The sequence below is a fragment of the Ixodes scapularis genome, unplaced genomic scaffold (assembly GCF_016920785.2).
Source record: "Ixodes scapularis isolate PalLabHiFi unplaced genomic scaffold, ASM1692078v2 PGA_scaffold4__175_contigs__length_147842914, whole genome shotgun sequence".
NCBI classification, from domain to species: Eukaryota; Metazoa; Arthropoda; class Arachnida; order Ixodida; family Ixodidae; genus Ixodes; species Ixodes scapularis.
This window is the reverse complement of record NW_024609879.1, coordinates 85,568,386-85,586,345: the sequence shown is the minus strand read 5'-3', so window position 1 is coordinate 85,586,345 and position 17,960 is coordinate 85,568,386. Positions and strand designations below refer to the sequence as shown.

General features: G+C 48.4%; 2 protein-coding genes across 2 annotated transcripts in view; both read right to left on the bottom strand.

Moving 5' to 3' along the window:
- The window catches only part of LOC8034379 (fasciculation and elongation protein zeta-2), a 75,880-nt gene that overhangs the window by 33,258 nt on the left and 24,662 nt on the right, over positions 1-17,960 (bottom strand). Inside the window, exon 2 of the mRNA XM_029992402.4 lies at positions 11,707-11,815. Coding sequence (XP_029848262.1) covers positions 11,707-11,815 — 109 coding nt within the window. The remainder of the gene's footprint in view (positions 1-11,706; positions 11,816-17,960) is intronic.
- On the bottom strand, positions 6,726-8,733 carry LOC121837553 (tigger transposable element-derived protein 6-like). The gene has a single exon (XM_042293175.1). It carries the CDS (start codon positions 8,397-8,399, stop codon positions 6,861-6,863), a length of 1,539 nt encoding a protein of 512 aa, XP_042149109.1. The 5' UTR covers positions 8,400-8,733; the 3' UTR covers positions 6,726-6,860.

Here is a 17,960-nt window from a genome sequence, read left to right as displayed (position 1 = left end):
ACTAAGTCTATAGTTCCAGCTGGATCACACTGGAACCGTTTTCGTAATCTAGCTGCAGCTGAACTGATTTATGCTTTGGGACATTCTTAGTGCCCCTCTTCTCACTATGCTAAAAAAATGAAAGCCGTTTACAATTCCTTGTAACGCCGGTTAGAGTGCAGCTCTTGAGGAGGAAGATGGAAGCGTACTGAGGGATAGGTGACTCCTTGAGGTCACGTGACCTCAAGGGGGTCACGTGACTTCAGGGGGTCACGTGACCTCCGGGGGTCACGTGACCTGAGGGGGTCACGTGACCTAGGGGTGTCACGTGACCTAGGTGGGTCACGTGACCTCGGGGGGTCACGTGACCTCGCGGTTACGCCGACGGCGACGCCGACGCCGCTCAAGCCGGAAACAGGCCCCCAAGAGCTGCGCTCTAAAACAAAAGAACCACATAGTAGAGCACAAACTGTTATTAGAAAGACATTCATTATGTGGGTAAAAGAACTTGTTGTTAGGCTAGTTGGTGTTGACTGTATTAAACCATGGTTAAAAGCTCTAAAAAGAAGTACACAAGATAGAAGACAAACACGAACGCTACTCACAACTGCATTGGGAAAGGAAGATGGAAGTACATATATATATATATCTGATATACTTATCGTCACCCAGGCTACACATGCGCGAGATACACAAGAGCATAAACCCGTTTACATATATTTATCGAAAAAACGAATCTCAGCATTATACAATGCTATTGACGTGTCCCTGACGCACTGAGGTCCCTTCTTCTTGATGAAAAATGCCTCTTGCAGTTCACATGCTCTTTGAATTCCGCTTCTACCGAGAATCTTGTTATCGCCAAAGTGTGGCTCGCATTTGCAGGCCCTATAGTGCGCGGGCAAATGTGCCCCGTCATTTGTCTAAAACTTTTGTGTGTGCTCTCTTAAACGGTCATTCACGCACCTTCCCATTTGTCCAACATAGGATTTTCCACACGTTAGGGGGATTTCATACACGACCCCTGTGACACATTCGATGTACGGCCTGGCGTGCTTCGTGCCACATCCTCGCTCATTCCTGCTTTCTTTAGCAATTCGAGGGCAAAGCTGTTCAAGTTTCTTTGGCACTGAAAACACGAGAGGTACTATGTACCTGTTCGCAACCTTCCTGAGGTTTTGCGCCATTTTGTGTACATATGGTACAACCTCCGGCCTCATATTGCTCAGTGCCAACTGCGTCACTTTCTTGGTTGTGTGACCTTTTACTTTCTGTAGGGTGGCCTCTGTAGGGTGGAGGAGTGTGCCAGAGGCTACCCTACAGAAAGCAAACGGTCAAACAACCAGGAAAGTGATGCAGTTGGCACTGAGCAATATGAGGCCAGAGGCTGTACCATATGTACACAAAATGGCGCACAACCTCAAGAAGGTTGCAAACAGGTTGTGGGGTCTTGTCAGCCCCCCTCTCGTCGACAACCGGACGCCGGCGCCTGGAGACTCGTTTTCGGTCCCCTCCGTGGCAAGGACGGCGCCTTTGAGGTTTGGTTCCCGAGCGCCTCCTCTCTCGGGACCCATCTTGAAGACATTGGCGGTGTCGGCGGTGGACATCATAGGACCCCCCTCCCGGACCGCGTCGGCGCCCGGGGCCCTGCTCGTGCCGCGGCAGAGCCAGACGGGGAGCTCGAGGGAGAGACCGCCCACGATGGGAGACAAGCGGCCCCTGCCGGTCTGGTGCGTGGCGACGGCGGGAACGGGGGAAGCTCGGACGACGGCAAATAGAAAAGGGACCCATCTGGAAGACGTTGGCGGCGTTGGCGGTGGACATCCAGGACCCCCCCTCCCGGACAGCGTCGGCGCCCGAGGCCCTGCACGTGCTACGGCAGAGCCAGACGGGGAGCTCCAGCGAGAGACCGCCCAAGATGGGAAAGAAGAGGCTCCGGCCGGTCTGGTACGCGGTGACGGCGGGAACGGCGGGGGAAGTTGGGACGACGGACGACGGGAAATTGGCAAAGGGGACTCTTGCGCGGGAAACGGGCCACGACGGACGTTCGCGCTGGTGGCGACCGCGCCGCCGGCTCGGCGACGGCCCAGTGACATGGTCCGGACTTAGACCCCGGATTTGACCCTCGACGGCGACGTCCACGGGATGCGGTGTGGACTAGCACCGCACGGACGATCGGCATGCAGCATACAGTGGCGGCGCACCTCTTCCAGGCCTCCTCGATCACTTCTCCCGATCCCGAAACCCCCAGCAGAATGTGAGTGGAATAAACCCCTTCTGCCGAGAGCTATGCGTTTGCTGTGTCACGTTCATCCGGGGACAGGGGCCCGGGGAATCGGACGAGAACCCTACATAATTGGCGCCCAACGTGGGGCCTGATTTACATTCCGGCTAGAGTTCCGATTCCTGGCCTGTTTCCGGTTGGATGGGGGCATTGCTTCCGCACTCCTTTTGGGGGCGATCCTCGTTGTAGCAACGCCGCACGAGATCCGACATGATCGTTTGCTTGATGAGGAAGCGCGGACTTAGACGTTGTCTTTGCAGACAATCCTTTGTCCCAATCAACCAGGAGTTTATCCCCTGTGGCGAGGAGCGCCTTAATCCACTGTTTATCTGTGCCGTCGGATGCTGGCAGGTTTATTCTCCAGCCTCTTGATGCCGCGCAGGTGTTCATTGTGCGTGGATATTCCCGCCCTTTTTGAGGCCTGCAGTGTCGGGTGTTCCGTCGCCCCAACTGCCCCTCCGGCCGTCCACGTCCGATGGGTGAGATGTCAGCTCATTTATTAGGCGATGGGACGCGCGCAGCCGCCTTTGTTCGCGTGTCGTTGCAGTGCCTTGGATTGACTGTTTTCGACTGCTCGCGTCAGAGAGGGTTCGCTGTGGGAGTATCTCAATACTACTTGCATTGCGGACGGCGGTTGCACGGACTGCATCGAGAAATTATTCCCGAACTGCATTTTGTCCGAGGGGAGCCTAGCGCTTGAGTTTTACTGCACGCTCGCTCTCAGCTGGCCTTGTTTTGTGCTGTCGGCGCGGTTTTGAGTACCGTGCGTCCACAGCGTTTGGGTACAATATGTGCTCTTGTGGCTCCGACCGCACTGATGCAGTACCTTGCGGCCAGAGGTGATACCTTGGGACTAATCCTCCCAAGTGTTGCCGGATACGCGATGCCTGGTGTGAATGCATCGGAATTCCGAGAGCCACCGAGTTTCCGTGCCCACCTTATCAGTGGCTGTGTGTAATGCTCCGTGGGGTCCAGGTTGACGCGATTGTCACGTTCCGTTCGTCCCTGGCTGTAGAGTCGTGAGGGTGATCCCGCTTAATTGCGTGCAGTTTTTGCCGGACCCTCACACCGCCATATCGGAGTTTGCGCTTCGGGCGGAGATTACTCTCGAGTTGTTGTCCCCATGCCCGGAGAGGGGTCGGAAAAGTGCGTGCCCTGCGTTGCCGCTGGGCATGGTACAGGTTCTTCGCCGTGTTTGGAACGCGTTGGGACGCGAGGGCGTGCGGAGGGATAACGTGTTAGAGTAAAAGAGGGAAAGACGGTTAGGTGGGGAAAGAGCCGTTCTCGTGTAGTGAAGAGCCTCACGAAGGAGGTGGCGGTCTTGCGATAATGAGACGAGTTGTTGATAGTTTTATCCTGTACAGCTGCACGGGAGGCCCGGAAAAACGTACGGTTCACGTCGGCGGGTGCCCGGGAAGCCTAGAAATTATGGCAGCGGCATGGACGTCGGCGGCCTATAACTGTTGTGCGTTAGGTCAGCCCGTCGCTGTACAAACTGCAGCTTTTGCATGAATGACCAGCGGGTATTGGAAGCCAGCGGTAAATGCGGTAAACACTTCGACGCTGCGGAAACGGTTTATGCGAAGCAAACATAGTTTATTAACTCGTCCATTTCCAAGATCGGCCGTTTAGATTATATGACACTTTGCTGTCGCGCTTGTAGCGCGGAAGAGAAAAGGCGCGTGCGGGGTGCTCACATTGTTCGAACCTGGCCAGTCTTTTCAGTCGCAAGAAGACTTTTGAGTTATGCGGTGCTTTGACTTGGTCTGGGGTGGGCTTTGTGCCTACCCTGCTGCGTTCATCCAAGGACTCGTTGCTTGGATTGAGAATAGAAGAGTTGCGAGACGCGTAGATGAGGTACCTCCATTGCTCGATCCTGGCCGACCTTGACAGTCGCAAGAAGACTTTTCAGTCATGCGGTGTTGTGGCTTGGCCGGGGAAGAACTTGAATGTGCATCAATGCGTTGATCAAAACTCTCGAGCTTGTGCAGGGCCAGGACTCCATGGTGGTCACTCCACTACACTTCGGTGTGTACCCCCGTTGCACGCTCATCGCTCTTGTTTGGAGATTATCCCCGAACAGTGACGCGGCAACCTCTGGCACACGGCCTTGTAAGAAGGACGTCCAATAGACTTGCTACTGCTGGGCGCACCATCCGGCATATCAAAATGTTGTCCCCTTGTGCTGGCCTCAATGGCCGGTACCGCGGGGCACATGCCTCTCTGGGTGGCGGCTATCCAACCCGATGACGGCATGCCGCGTACCGTAGTAGTGGCTTGCTTGTCGCGTAAGAGTCGCGAACGATGTCTACGTGAATATGCGTAATGTTAATTGGTACTGTCAGCGGCAGGTTTTGTTCGTATGGTTATTGTGTATCGCACCTCGCGAATGGTGCAGGATTTGTAGCTGCTTGTGACGTGAAGAAGGTTATCTTTTGTATTGATGTTTTGTGTTTTCATCACAAGTGATCTTAGTTGTGTGGAAAGTGAATTCTGTTGTCGGAGAAGTGATTCTCTAGCGCTCTTAGATTATGTAACATTTAAGTAGAAAGCTATTGGGTTGTTTTGTATAAAAACAATGGTTGTCTAATAACTATAAACATTTCGACAATAGTTTAGTGTTGTTGTATGCTTCCTGAGCTGACGATAAGTTTTATCTTTTGGGGTACGTCTTTTAAACACGTAGCGTGACGACCTTGATGAGTGTATGCTTAATAGTTTTAGAACAGAGAGCTGCGTTTCTATCTTGTGGCATGCCCACTGAGCTGAAGATTTAGTTTCGTCACGCATGTACAATATTCAGTGCCGCGATTGGTTAGCGTTTGTTTTTCTGTCTGGAACACTGGGGTGGAAGGGACTTTCAATTTTGGTGTATTGTGTGCGACTTAGTGCCGGTGCGTGCTGTGAGCGGTGGTGCTCTGTGCCCGCTTCTGGACTGTACGCTGCCTGGTCGAGCTTCCCGGCGAATGAACTGTCCCCGCGGGCTTGCCTCGTTTGGCACCCTCGCCGCGATCATGAAGGGTGATCGCCATTATCGGCGACACTCAGCTGAGCTCCCGTGCGGTATTTGGGTCATCTCCGCAACCTCCACTTCTGACCTTCATGACCCCCGGGCCTTGGTTTGAGGGGGGGGATGGTGTGGGGTCTTGTCAGCCCCCCTCTCGTCGACAACCGGACGCCGGCGCCTGGAGACTCGTTTTCGGTCCCCTCCGTGGCAAGGACGGCGCCTTTGAGGTTTGGTTCCCGAGCGCCTCCTCTCTCGGGACCCATCTTGAAGACATTGGCGGTGTCGGCGGTGGACATCATAGGACCCCCCTCCCGGACCGCGTCGGCGCCCGGGGCCCTGCTCGAGCCGCGGCAGAGCCAGACGGGGAGCTCGAGGGAGAGACCGCCCACGATGGGAGACAAGCGGCCCCTGCCGGTCTGGTGCGTGGCGACGGCGGGAACGGGGGAAGCTCGGACGACGGCAAATAGAAAAGGGACCCATCTGGAAGACGTTGGCGGCGTTGGCGGTGGACATCCAGGACCCCCCCTCCCGGACAGCGTCGGCGCCCGAGGCCCTGCACGTGCTACGGCAGAGCCAGACGGGGAGCTCCAGCGAGAGACCGCCCAAGATGGGAAAGAAGAGGCTCCGGCCGGTCTGGTACGCGGTGACGGCGGGAACGGCGGGGGAAGTTGGGACGACGGACGACGGGAAATTGGCAAAGGGGACTCTTGCGCGGGAAACGGGCCACGACGGACGTTCGCGCTGGTGGCGACCGCGCCGCCGGCTCGGCGACGGCCCAGTGACATGGTCCGGACTTAGACCCCGGATTTGACCCTCGACGGCGACGTCCACGGGATGCGGTGTGGACTAGCACCGCACGGACGATCGGCATGCAGCATACAGTGGCGGCGCACCTCTTCCAGGCCTCCTCGATCACTTCTCCCGATCCCGAAACCCCCAGCAGAATGTGAGTGGAATAAACCCCTTCTGCCGAGAGCTATGCGTTTGCTGTGTCACGTTCATCCGGGGACAGGGGCCCGGGGAATCGGACGAGAACCCTACAAGGTACATAGTACCTCTCATGTTTTCAGCGCCAAAGAAACTCGGCCAGCTTTGCCCTCGAATTGCTAAAGAAAGCAGGAACGAGCGAGGGTGTGGCACGAAGCACGCCAGGCCGTACATCGAACGCCTCACAGGGGTCGTGTATGAAATCCCCCTAACGCATGGAAAATCTTACGTTGGACAAACGAGAAGATGCACGAATGACCGTTTAAGAGAGTACACACAAAAAATAAAGACAAATGACGGGGCACATTTGCCCGCGCACTGTAGGGCCTGCGAATGTGAGCCACGCTTCGGCGATACCAAGATTCTCTGTAGAAGCAGAATTCAAAGAGCACGCAAACTGCAAGAGGCATATTTTATCAAGAAGAGGGGACTCCAGTGCGTCAGCGTCACGTCAATAGCATTGTACAGTAAAAGCTCGTTAATTCGAATTTCACGGGGACGCAAAACAAATTCGAATTAAAAGAAATTCGAACTAACGAAAGTCAAAGAATTGCGGTCACGTTTGGAATCTAGAGGCCGCATAACCGCTCGGGGCCGCCATCTTTATTGAGCAAAGAAGTCGCTTATCTTTTTCTGCTTTTTTTTAAAGAAAACAGCTGTCATAACTTTTCCTTCAAGAGCTTGAACGTGGCGGAAAGCATCTTCTCCGTCTTCTTCAAAGCTAAAGAAGCGACGGACAACGTCGAGAGCCTCCATGACTTCCGACGCGCATGGACGCACAGGCGCTTCTTCGTTTTCTTCTTCACCATCATCATCCTCCATGGCGGGTTCTCCGCCCCTGACATGCGCGATTATCTCCTCGTCAGTCAAGGCACCACACACCATCGCGCTTTTGTCTGCATCGACGTAATCCGTGAAATCGACGTCTTGCAGCGCCTGGCGTACACTCGCCGGAATGTCTTCCCCGTCCTGTCCGGAATCGGCCGTGGCCGTCGAATCGGCTGTCGCCTCTGAGCTTGCAATATCGAAACCGCAGTGACGGAAGCAGTTTGCGATCGTTGCCGCTGTCACCTGATCCCAGGCATGCACAAGCATGTGCATCGCAGTAAGGAGCGTGATGTTGTAGGGGCTCTCGTTTCCCGAGCACAAAATCATGCGCTCGAGCAAGTGGCGTCTATAAAATGTCTTCATGTTTTTAATCACGCCCTGGTCCATGGGCTGCAGCATGCTGGTCGTGTTGGGTGGTAGGAAAGCTAACTGAATGGCCTTCAGCTCAATGTCCACATTGTGGGCCGAACAGTTATCGACAAGGAGCAAGACTTGCCGATTGCGCAGCTCAAACTTTTTGTCTAGCTTTCTGAGCCACTGCTCAAACAACGCGCCGGTCATCCAAGCCTTCTTGTTTGCCGCATAGTCGGTGGGCAGAGAGCGTATGTTTTTAAAGCAGCGAGGCTTTGCCGATTTGCCTATCACAAAGAGAGGCAGCTTCTCCGTCCCCGTCATGTTGGCTGCAAGCATGACAGTTACGCGTTCCTTGCTTCGCTTACCGCCAGCGCAGTTATCCCCCTTGTAGGTGATGGTCTTGTTTGGCAGGAGTTTGAAAAACAAGGCAGTCTCGTCCCCATTAAAAATGTCACACGGCGAGTAGCTGCGCAGGTAGTCTTGCAGCGCTCCACTCTTCCACGTTGCGCACGTTTCCATGTTGGTATCTTGCCCTTCCCCAGACACTGCACGAAAAACAAGGTCGTGCCTCTCGCGAAAACGGTGAAACCACCCTTCGGAGGCGGCGAAGTCGTCGTGTTCCAAGCGCAGTGCAAAGTCGGCTGCCTTCGCCATTATGACGGAGCCGCTTAGCGGAAGGTTCAAACTTCTCATATCTTTGATCCAAGTCACCAAAGCTTTCTCTAAATCCGGGTACTTGGCAGGGCGAAGTCTTTTGCGGTCGCCACTGAAGGCTTCGACCTCGTAGGCATCCACGATAGCCTTCTTATTCCGGATGTACGTAGACAACGTGCTTCGAGGAATTCCGAACTTCTTTGCGATATCTTGCTTGCTTGCATTCTTGGCGTCGACCTCCCGAAGAATTTCAACTTTTTCCTTCAGTGTTTTGGCGCGGTACTTTCCGCGAACCGACGTCGACATCGCGAAACGGCAAAAAAACAAAATAAGCGAGGCGGAAAGGCCTAGCCGGAGACGACGGAGATGCTAGCTCAAGGACAGCCCGGCGAGCTGGGTTGCTAGGTCGGCCGCTGCGCCGGACGCGCCATCTATCGCTTGGCTTGGAAAGCTCTTCACTGCGGTTTACTATACCTCCGCACGGTGGCGCTTGGTTCGAATTATCGGTGGCGGAACAAATTTGCCAACCAATTAGAGGAATATTTACACATAGAACTCAATGCAGCGTGGCCGGACCATGGCGGCTGATTCGAATTATCGGTAATTTCGAATTAATGAAGTGTGAATTATCGAGCTTTTACTGTATAATGCTGAGATTCGTTTTTTCGATAAATATATGTAAACGGGTTCATGCTCTTGTGATATATATATATATATATGTACTTCCATCCTCCTTCCCAATACAGTTGCGAGTAGCGCCCGTGTTTATCGTCTATCTTGTGTATGTGTTTTTAGCGCTTTTAAACATGGTTCAATACAGTCATTATGTGGGCTTCAAATACAGTGATAGTGTGAGTCTAAACTAATCAGGAACCAGTATACTGGAACTTATAGTGTAGCCCACTAATTCGCGACTCCAACTAACTATAGGTGGCACCACTCATTTTCCAAGATGGCGGGTTTAGTGAGGGTCAGAGATGCGTGCCACTGTTGAGCCTGTCTAGTGTGCTGGCTTCACTGAGTGACATAAATTATTTCTGGTAATACGAGGAAGCTAATGTTTTATGAGCGCAGGTCACCTCTTTAACCTGAAAACAAGAACAGTGTTTAGCGTATTAATTACGGAAGGATGCGCGTTTTAATTCTGGAGCGAAGCCGAAACTTACCTCTATTTTGGATTTAATTTCTCGACAGAGGTCTTAATTTCGGATTCTTTCATGACTCAAGATGTGTCTCACATCGTAATTATTTACTTAGAAAAGTTGTTCGCAGAAACTTTATTTTGTGACATACTGTTCGATCCAAGCTGATATTCGTAGTTGTTGACAAAAGCAGTGCTGATATCTGTGAGTTCTCGGAGCCTTTTTCTCACTCAGATAATTGTCATGGGAAATAATGACAATTATCCCAGCACAAGAATAAAAGAGAATAATTCCAATTTTTACAATATGTCCACGAAACGCATAAACTAATAAACGCTGCTCTCACTGCAACAACCCAAGACGGAATCCGAGTCTGACAGCTGAAGAGTCTGTGTGTTTTTATAGCACCGCGTGACGCGTAGGACTTCATTTTACATCCAGCCTTTAACTGTTTGTCTATCTTGATAACTATGTCAGAGTTTTTCATATGCTAAGAAGAAAACAGAATTATACCTTTCTGGATAGACTATTATGGTTAAATAGAGTATTCTCGTGATCTTGGCATTAATTAGAGGCATACATTGCCGCGACTTGTATTAATAATAATAATATTAAAATTCACATATTTGAATATGTAATTCTTCAAGCTCTACTATAATTTGCTGCTTATGATCTAATTTTAAACGCGCGAAGAAATATGACAATGAAAACTGTGCTAATTATCATCACTGGTTCCAATTGCTGCATTTTAATTACAAGTAAAATAAAAATAGTCTAAAATCAATGAAAACATTCTAGCTAATGTGTGAAATCCATGTAAAATTACATTAATTGTAGGTAAAAAATATTGTACTACCAAAGTCGCGACTTTTGACAATCGGCAAAACGTCCAAAGTCGCCGCCAATATACTTCCAGACCAAATGCCCAGAAGTTAAAAAAAAAACTATTTTTTAATTACCAGTTTTTTCATAACATTTATTTACTTTTGTATTTGCTCGCCGTCGTTTTGCCAATCTCAGCCTTTCCAGTTCGAAGGAACGCCTACCTGCTTGCACGTCTGCTCACTGCAGCCCGTTTCGTTGGTGTTGGAAACCGGTGAAACAGTAGTGAGTTTTAACATTGCGTATACGAGCGAACTCAAGCCCTGTGTGTTTGCGTTAGCTTTGTGCGTTCCACACTACGCGTGCGCGGAGCCCGAAATTGCGGTCTTGGATGGCGCACGGCGATGAGGCGCATGCACAACGTGGGGCACGCAACTCTAACGCAAATGCACACCGCTTGCGTTTGCTTCTATGCGCAATACTAAAACTCTCCAGTAAGGTACAATCCCATACTGGCTGCAGCACTACGTTAGGACAGTGAAGAGTGTTGTTTGCATTCGGAAATGACATTTCGCGAGCCATGATCGCAAGCAGTTCCGCCATGCCCGCTGGGCAGGAGAATCGGGGGACCCTCACTAGAGCGCTTCCCGTTTCCGTCGCGGGAGGGCAAGCATCGAGCTAAAGACGTGAATAGCCCCATCTGTCTTGGTCTGATAATGCAAATGTTTGATCCCAATGTTTCCATTGTTGGCTCTGTGGCTCCAAAGCACCGTATAAGATGGAGATATTCGAGCTGTGGCAAAGACCCGAAGGAAAAGCATCAGGAAAACATGAAAGAGGTGCCACAGCCAGTATCACTGTTGAAATATTCAAGGAACACCCTCAAGGAGGAAAGATGAACTGTTGAATCAGTGCTTCCTTTTCAGCAAAAGCTGCTGCTTCCCCCAGGTGCTCTAAGCAAGTGTAACCATGGAAAGGAGAAGGACCTCTTCAAAATAAAATAAAATATGCATAGATTCATGCAACGGCTTCACAAATATTTTAGCAGTGAAACTGCAGCTGTTATGCAAGCATAGGGTATGTGAAATATAAAAATGCACACAGTTATTTTTAGTTCCTTGACCATCTGCAAACACAACTTGGAGAACACAAAATTGACCCTGAGATCAGCCACAAATATGATGACTCTTTCATATAAAAAAAAAAGAATTATCTTTAAGAAAATTTAATGAGGTATGTTTCATCAGGCATGTTGTAAATGTTTAATTACAATACTACGACAACCAGTTTTGAAAGCTCTTTCCGTAGTAGACTCAGAAAAGATATCTGCAAGCTAACTTGCAGAAGGCACTGTAACAAAACCAAAGTTACGAAAAGGACTTTGCTGTGACCTGCATAATGCTCTTTCCACTTTGACAAATCCAAAGATAAATTCTTAAAAAACTTAAAAGGGCAGTTAACGAGACCTGCTCAGGAGATGTTGGAATACATTTTAGCGCTCAAAAACAAGGACAAAAAGACGAGAATCCGACAACACAGTGCGCAGAAGATGTTAATTGTTAAAACTTTACAACTAATTTCACGAACTGAAAATAACCTAATCGGAAATGAAGCAACGTGGCCACAGGATGGTGGAACTTGAGGCTCACCGCTCGCTCATTGAGATTCAGCGCTGGGAGTTGCAGTTTCCTGGCGTAGGACTTTGACCAATCGATAGGCAAGATGTTTCCGAAATTACCCGTGATGGTCCACCAGGTCCTGTGAGAAGAGTGAGAGAGGAGCGTGGCATCAAAAACACCGTATGTACAGCACAGCACCATTATTAAGCACTAAGAAACCACAGACACTCCCGTGAGTCGTCTCTCAAGTTCAAGGTAATAGAAAATTTACATGGATCTTAATACAGTTGAAACTCGAGTTAGCGAAGTCACCAGGACCCCCTAATTACTTCGTTAAATCGGGAACTTCGTAAAGTCGAGAAAGACATTCTTCGGGATAGGCTGCGCGGGGAATCCGAATTTGTTCGTTAAATCAAGAAACTCGTAAAATCGGGTTTCGTTAAATTGAGGTTCAACTGTACTATGAATACACTCGGGAGAAACGGAATGTGCACCGTGTATCGAGCTGCACTGGGCGTTTATTTACAAGCTTCTCTCAGCTTGATAGTTGCGCTAAATTTTACTAAATTCAGCAGAACTCAACGGAACAGTTGAGGTGTCCTAAAGATTTGGCAGGGAAATGCTTCCCACTAAATTTAGCATGTTACCCTTATGCATTGCACTTTTGCATTACACTCTTTGGGGGCTTTTTTTTAATAAATATGTCTACCTCGTGGTATGGTATGCACAGATATACAAAAAAGTGAAAGCTTGTATGCTAAGCACTTTTCAATCCACCAGCATGCATTCTAAGGAAGCTTTTTAGCATGCATAGGTAGTTCTGAGTTGAGCAGCAGTGTGAAGGAATGGTTGGTTTAACGACTTTTCAAATACAATTACTACTAATAATAATTATTATTATTCAGATTATATAATATTAATATTACGAAGGGAAAAGCTCCCAGTAGAGGCTTGACAAGCCCTTAGCCCCATACAATGACAGCTGCAGCATAAAAAAAAAGAACTAAATGTGTACAAAAAAATATTTCCAAAATACAATGTAAGCTTAAAAATTAGAATTGCAATAGACTATGCGAAATTGCTTGGTGGTCTCACAGCACTGAGAGTGGTGCCATTTCACTGCTGGCAAACGTCGTCGGTACTGATCGCAACACGGTGGAGGCATCGGAGACAACTGTATGGGCAGTGTGCAATGGCGTGACTGCCTGCACAGGCTTCCGAGAGTTTCGTCAGACAGTTGCGGTAGGTTGTTTAAACTGTTCGTCCACATTACCTGGTCATAAGGCAGAAAACACAGCTGCCATGCCATCGCACACTGCCCGTGCGATTGTTTCCGGTGCCTCCACCGTGCTTTGGTACCGACGACGCTTGCCAACATTAAAATGGCAACACTCTCAGTTTTGTCAGACCAAGCAATTTCGCATAAGATCTATTACAATTGCAACTTTTAATTTTTTTTCTGATTATTGCACATACAATTGCAAGTAAATGGCCCCAAAGTAGTTAATTACTATCAAACTTACTACTGCAGAAATAACAATTAAACAATTGTGCATCTAGTTTAGAAAGTTATGGAATTAGTCACAATTACTTTTGAAATTCTGTGACATTTATTAGTATCTTTTATACACACACAAAAAAAAAACATTTGTCCATTCCTTGCTCCTGGAGAGACTATTCCTCCCTGTTAAAGGATTCAGTCAAATGTTTTACCGTTCTCAGTGTTCTCTATCAAAACAACTCAGAAAGTAAAGTTCAATAAGAGCAAATAAGGAAGATGCAATGTGATTCCTCCACTTTCAGTAGCTCTAAGGAATAAGCTATTTCATTTCAAAATCAATGCAAAAGTGGCTCTGTTTGAAGTGCAGGTTTCTATTGCTGACACAAAAATTAATTAAATTACAACTCCAGTTGCTTTTCACCAAAACTAATTAAATTTGTACTCACCACTTTTAGTCAAAGTAATTAAATTACAGTTCCATCTATTTTAGTAGAAAGTGACCAATGACAATTAAAAGCAATTAACTAAATCTAATTAAATTGAAGTAATGGAATAACAATTCAAGTATGTGTGATGGAATCATTAGTGCCACACTGAATGTCCACTGAAGGTTGAGAAACCAAAACATGCTACCACTTGCCACATAGAGGTTTTGCTATAAGGGCTAGACCCAGACTTCAGCAAAATTTCATCTCTTTCTGATGAGGCTATGTTATTATTCGCTAAAACAATCATCTCTTATGAGGTTACGTTATTATTTGTTAAAAGCAATCTGTTCTATTAGTTCATATATGTGAGATATAACGAGCTGTAGCAGGAATCACACATAGCAATACAAACATGCTCAACATGGAAGGACTTACTGTCAAGGCTAGAAAAAAAAATTCAGCGAAAATTTTATATTTTATTAAGTTACATTTATGTTTGCCAAAAACTTTCAGCCTTTCCACTCTGGTGAAAAAGAAAGACCAGCGGAGCTGTACAATGGAAAGTAATGGCCGGCCGCAAGTCGGCAAGCCAGGTACGTGGAAAGGCTGCCGCCATCTATGAACGACGGCGGCAAACAGATACCTGGCCTGCCGCCGTCGCTCATAGATGGCGGTAGGTGTCCAGAAATCAGGTGTCTTCATTTATTTATTTATTTTTTTTTTATTTTTTTTTTTTTTGCGGGGGACACGATTTTGGGGAAACTAACCCTTAACAGCTCCGCTTTAAAAAAAAAGAAAATGGTCTCCAAACCCCAGTTTCCAGGCCAGATCCAGCCCGCGGAGGCGTTCCGGCCGGCCCGCAGATAGATGGCCGGGGTCTTTCGAGTGACGCACGGCCCGCCAACCCGCTGCTACAAACTCAAAAATAAACGCGCGTAAAAATAAATGACGCCGCGACGCGCATTAAATGCGCAAACAAAAATATCAGAAAGCATGAGAGCATGAAGCTATTTGCTTTGATATTAGGAAATGTTTTTCTGTCAAAGTAATTATGATTTCCTCGTAGGTGTTCTCTGTTTGCTTTTTGCCTTTATTGATTTTTTTTTCTCGTTTATTTAATTTCTTGTGTGTGCTTCTGCAACCGCTGAGGATGAGGACTAGTCAAGCTGCTTAGACAGCTTTTTTCCTCAGCTCACACCATATTTATATGGTAAATAAAGCTATTATTATTATTATTAAAGCTGCATCAAAATGCGGGTTCTCTCGTAAAAATGCGGGTTCTCTCGCCACCCTATTTATTTTGCACTACTCGCGTAGTTGCTCCATGCCTGCGTTACCAACCATGACAAAATTCCTTTGTGTTTTCATGTAGGTCGTGCTTAGTGTCTTGCTCAGATCCACCATTATTGATAGTCTCCTGCCGCGCGTGAATAAGCCCCTACGCGCTTTGATATCTGGGTCCCAACCATTTCGTGATCTCATAATCAGCAACATACTGCATAAAGAAAACTATACATATTCATCCACTTTACTTTTTTTTAGTTATTGCTTTAGTTTAAATTTTTGTATTTAAATACTTATCCAGGCTTATTTATTTGGTATTTGCTTATTTATATGGTATCTATTTTCCGGCCCTCGAGGTAGAGACAGGTCCCCAATCAGGCCCCTTAGCCAAAATGTTTAGAGAACCCTGATCTATACAGTTGAGATAATGAAAATTTAGCAGGAATTATACATCTTTACACAAACGTGGTCAGAAAGTAGCAAAAAAAGTGGCGCCCGCAATTAAGCAGACGAACCGGTATACAAGCGAATGGATCATTTTTACGCACTGAAAAGCAACTTTTCCTTTTTCATTTTTTATCACAAGAAGTTGCCTTACATTTATTTCAGATCGTTTCGCTGCAGCGCACGTGAGTCTATATATTTCTTCAGTAAAAATAAGAAAGCGATAGAACCGATGGAACAACTAAGTGCCCATGACAACCTGAAGCCCCATCGTTCATTCAGAGCCAGGCAGAGCGCGTCCACCGAAACAAAAACACAACCGAAAGCAAAAACCACACATAGAAAACCGGCGTCGTAAACAAACAGAGCTGGCAGACGATGCGCCAGCAGACGACGTATTGATCCAAACGTTCGCGAAAAAAATAAATAATAATAACAGAGGACCACTTTTGCCGAGGGCCTGCTAGACGGCGCCTCAGTCGGGCACTCTCGAACCGGGCTACCGGGTCGGCCGCCGAAATCCATTTCGCGTTCGTGTCGTCGTCACTTCGCAGACTCGGCGCAGACTCGGCAGTGTTCTGGGCGGTCCCTAGCGGTCGTAAACAAGCCGACGACCACGCGATCGATTCGCGGGGCGGAGAGCCATTTCCCGAACACCGCCAAAACACATGAAATGCGAAACGAAAAGCTGCACGTTTTGCTTCGTGAGCGCCAAAATTTGCAAGCCACGTAACTGCGTTCCTAATTCGAAAGGCTGTGTCACACTTCGGTGGGTTAGAACTTCCAGAGTGAGCGCAACACCAGCATGTAAAATGACGACGGTACGCAGTGCGGCCCAAATCATCGTGCGCAACGTGAAAGCATATCGGCCTCGTTGTACACGCCTCACCCACCTAAGTCAATCGGCTGTCACCCGGCCTTGCGGTCCCGCAGCCTGCGAGAGACAAACGCGTCTCCGGCTGACGTCCCTCCCCATCTGCACAGCATTTCACCTTGAACCGCAGGGAAACGCTACAAGTTATCCCAGCCAATCCATCGTGCCGTATCAGACGTCCAAAACCGGTTCCCTAAAACCCCCGAATAACGGCATCGCTGCAGCGGTCAAACTTTTCCGATATGGGAGGGAAGTCGGGTCGGATGTGAGACTAACCCTATTTTCAATACACCGCTGTTCCTCCAAGTGAACATATGGAGCTGAGTGCACTGTTTTCAGGTAGGATCATGGGAGGAACGCTTCGCCTCCCTCAGCTAGGACAAAGAGCAGACTGGCGAGAAGAGGACGAGGGAGAGGAGGAGGTGCACTACTGCAACTGCTCTGCAGCACAAATTCGCACTGAAAAGCATGTTTGTTTTTCTCTTTTCCGTTCTTTTTTTTTTTTGTTTTTTTGTTTTCAAATATTGTGATTGAGTCGCAATGCACCCAATGTAGCCATTTTCTCGCCCCGTCGTACGGCACTATTTCAGAAACCGTAGTTCTCATGCGCGCTGTAAACAGAACGTCAAAGCAACACTAATTTAATCGCATAATGACCGTAAGCCCAATGTTTGTGTTATTGCTTTCAAAAAATAGTACACGCTTCAAACATTTTTTTTTTCTCAAATTGATTTACAATTCTTGATTGGTGCGTGCAATTATCGATTGCCATGCACTAAAGCCGGGGTGGCCAGGGTGACGTAGGGATAGAGCTGTAGACAAAACTACAAAAGTTCAGAGAGCCGCAGGAAAAAAGAAAAGGGGGGACAGTTCTTTGCAAAGCGGACAAGTATAATTGTCGGCTACAACAAATAACTCCATACAGTAGAACTTTTTTTTTTCTTTAACCGCTCAGCAAGCATGAATGCATGGTTCGCTAGCCACCCACTGCCTCTGACGCCCGTTATTGGTATACGGCTCGAGGCCGCTAGTAGAGATATTTGTCCGGTACTGATTAACGATCGATACTTCAACCAACCTATATAGGGAGTATTCACTGGACGCCATATTTGCGGGTGCTATTTAGAGCGCTTGCTCAGAACGAGCTCGCATTACTAAGCTGCTGAGGCAGGCACTCTTGATGGTGCGGAATGCGCGCCGAAAAAGAACTGTGGAAGCTCGCCGTGAGCACGCGCTGTCGCAGTCGCGCACACAGCTATTGGCGACGTGCGCGACCGAAAGCGTCGCTGTAGTCGGCCTTCCACGATTGGCCCAAAAGCTGACTATGACGTTGGAAAGGGTATACCATCGTCGGAAATAAGAGGAACGAAAGAACTTTAATTTCGACGGTGTTGGCAGTGTTGCTTTGAGAGCGCAATGATTTCAGGCTTCCATCATGGTATTTACAAACACCATCGAACTTGTTGTTCGCAAGGTAATGACGTCACAAGGGGGAACCATAGGAGGGCGCCACCAAAACATCTCGCCGCTAATGGCCGCCAGTGGATGGAAAGGCCCTATTGCCATGTTATTTGTGCAGCAGCGCCGCGCTGCTACTCGAGCAAGTGGCTCGGTCTTTTCCGTTTCATTTGCACGCACTCTCGTGCGAAGGAAGCGCCAAACGAAACCACGCGCTTGCGCATGCAGTTTTGACAGCGCTGCGGTACCTAAGCCAGCCTAGGGTGCCTCAATGTCCTTCTGTTTAGGGTGATGT

What these genes read in the sequence shown, in the direction of transcription:
- LOC121837553 (XM_042293175.1), bottom strand. Translation starts at nt 8,399, where the DNA reads ATGTCGACGTCGGTTCGCGGAAAGTACCGCGCCAAAACACTGAAGGAA.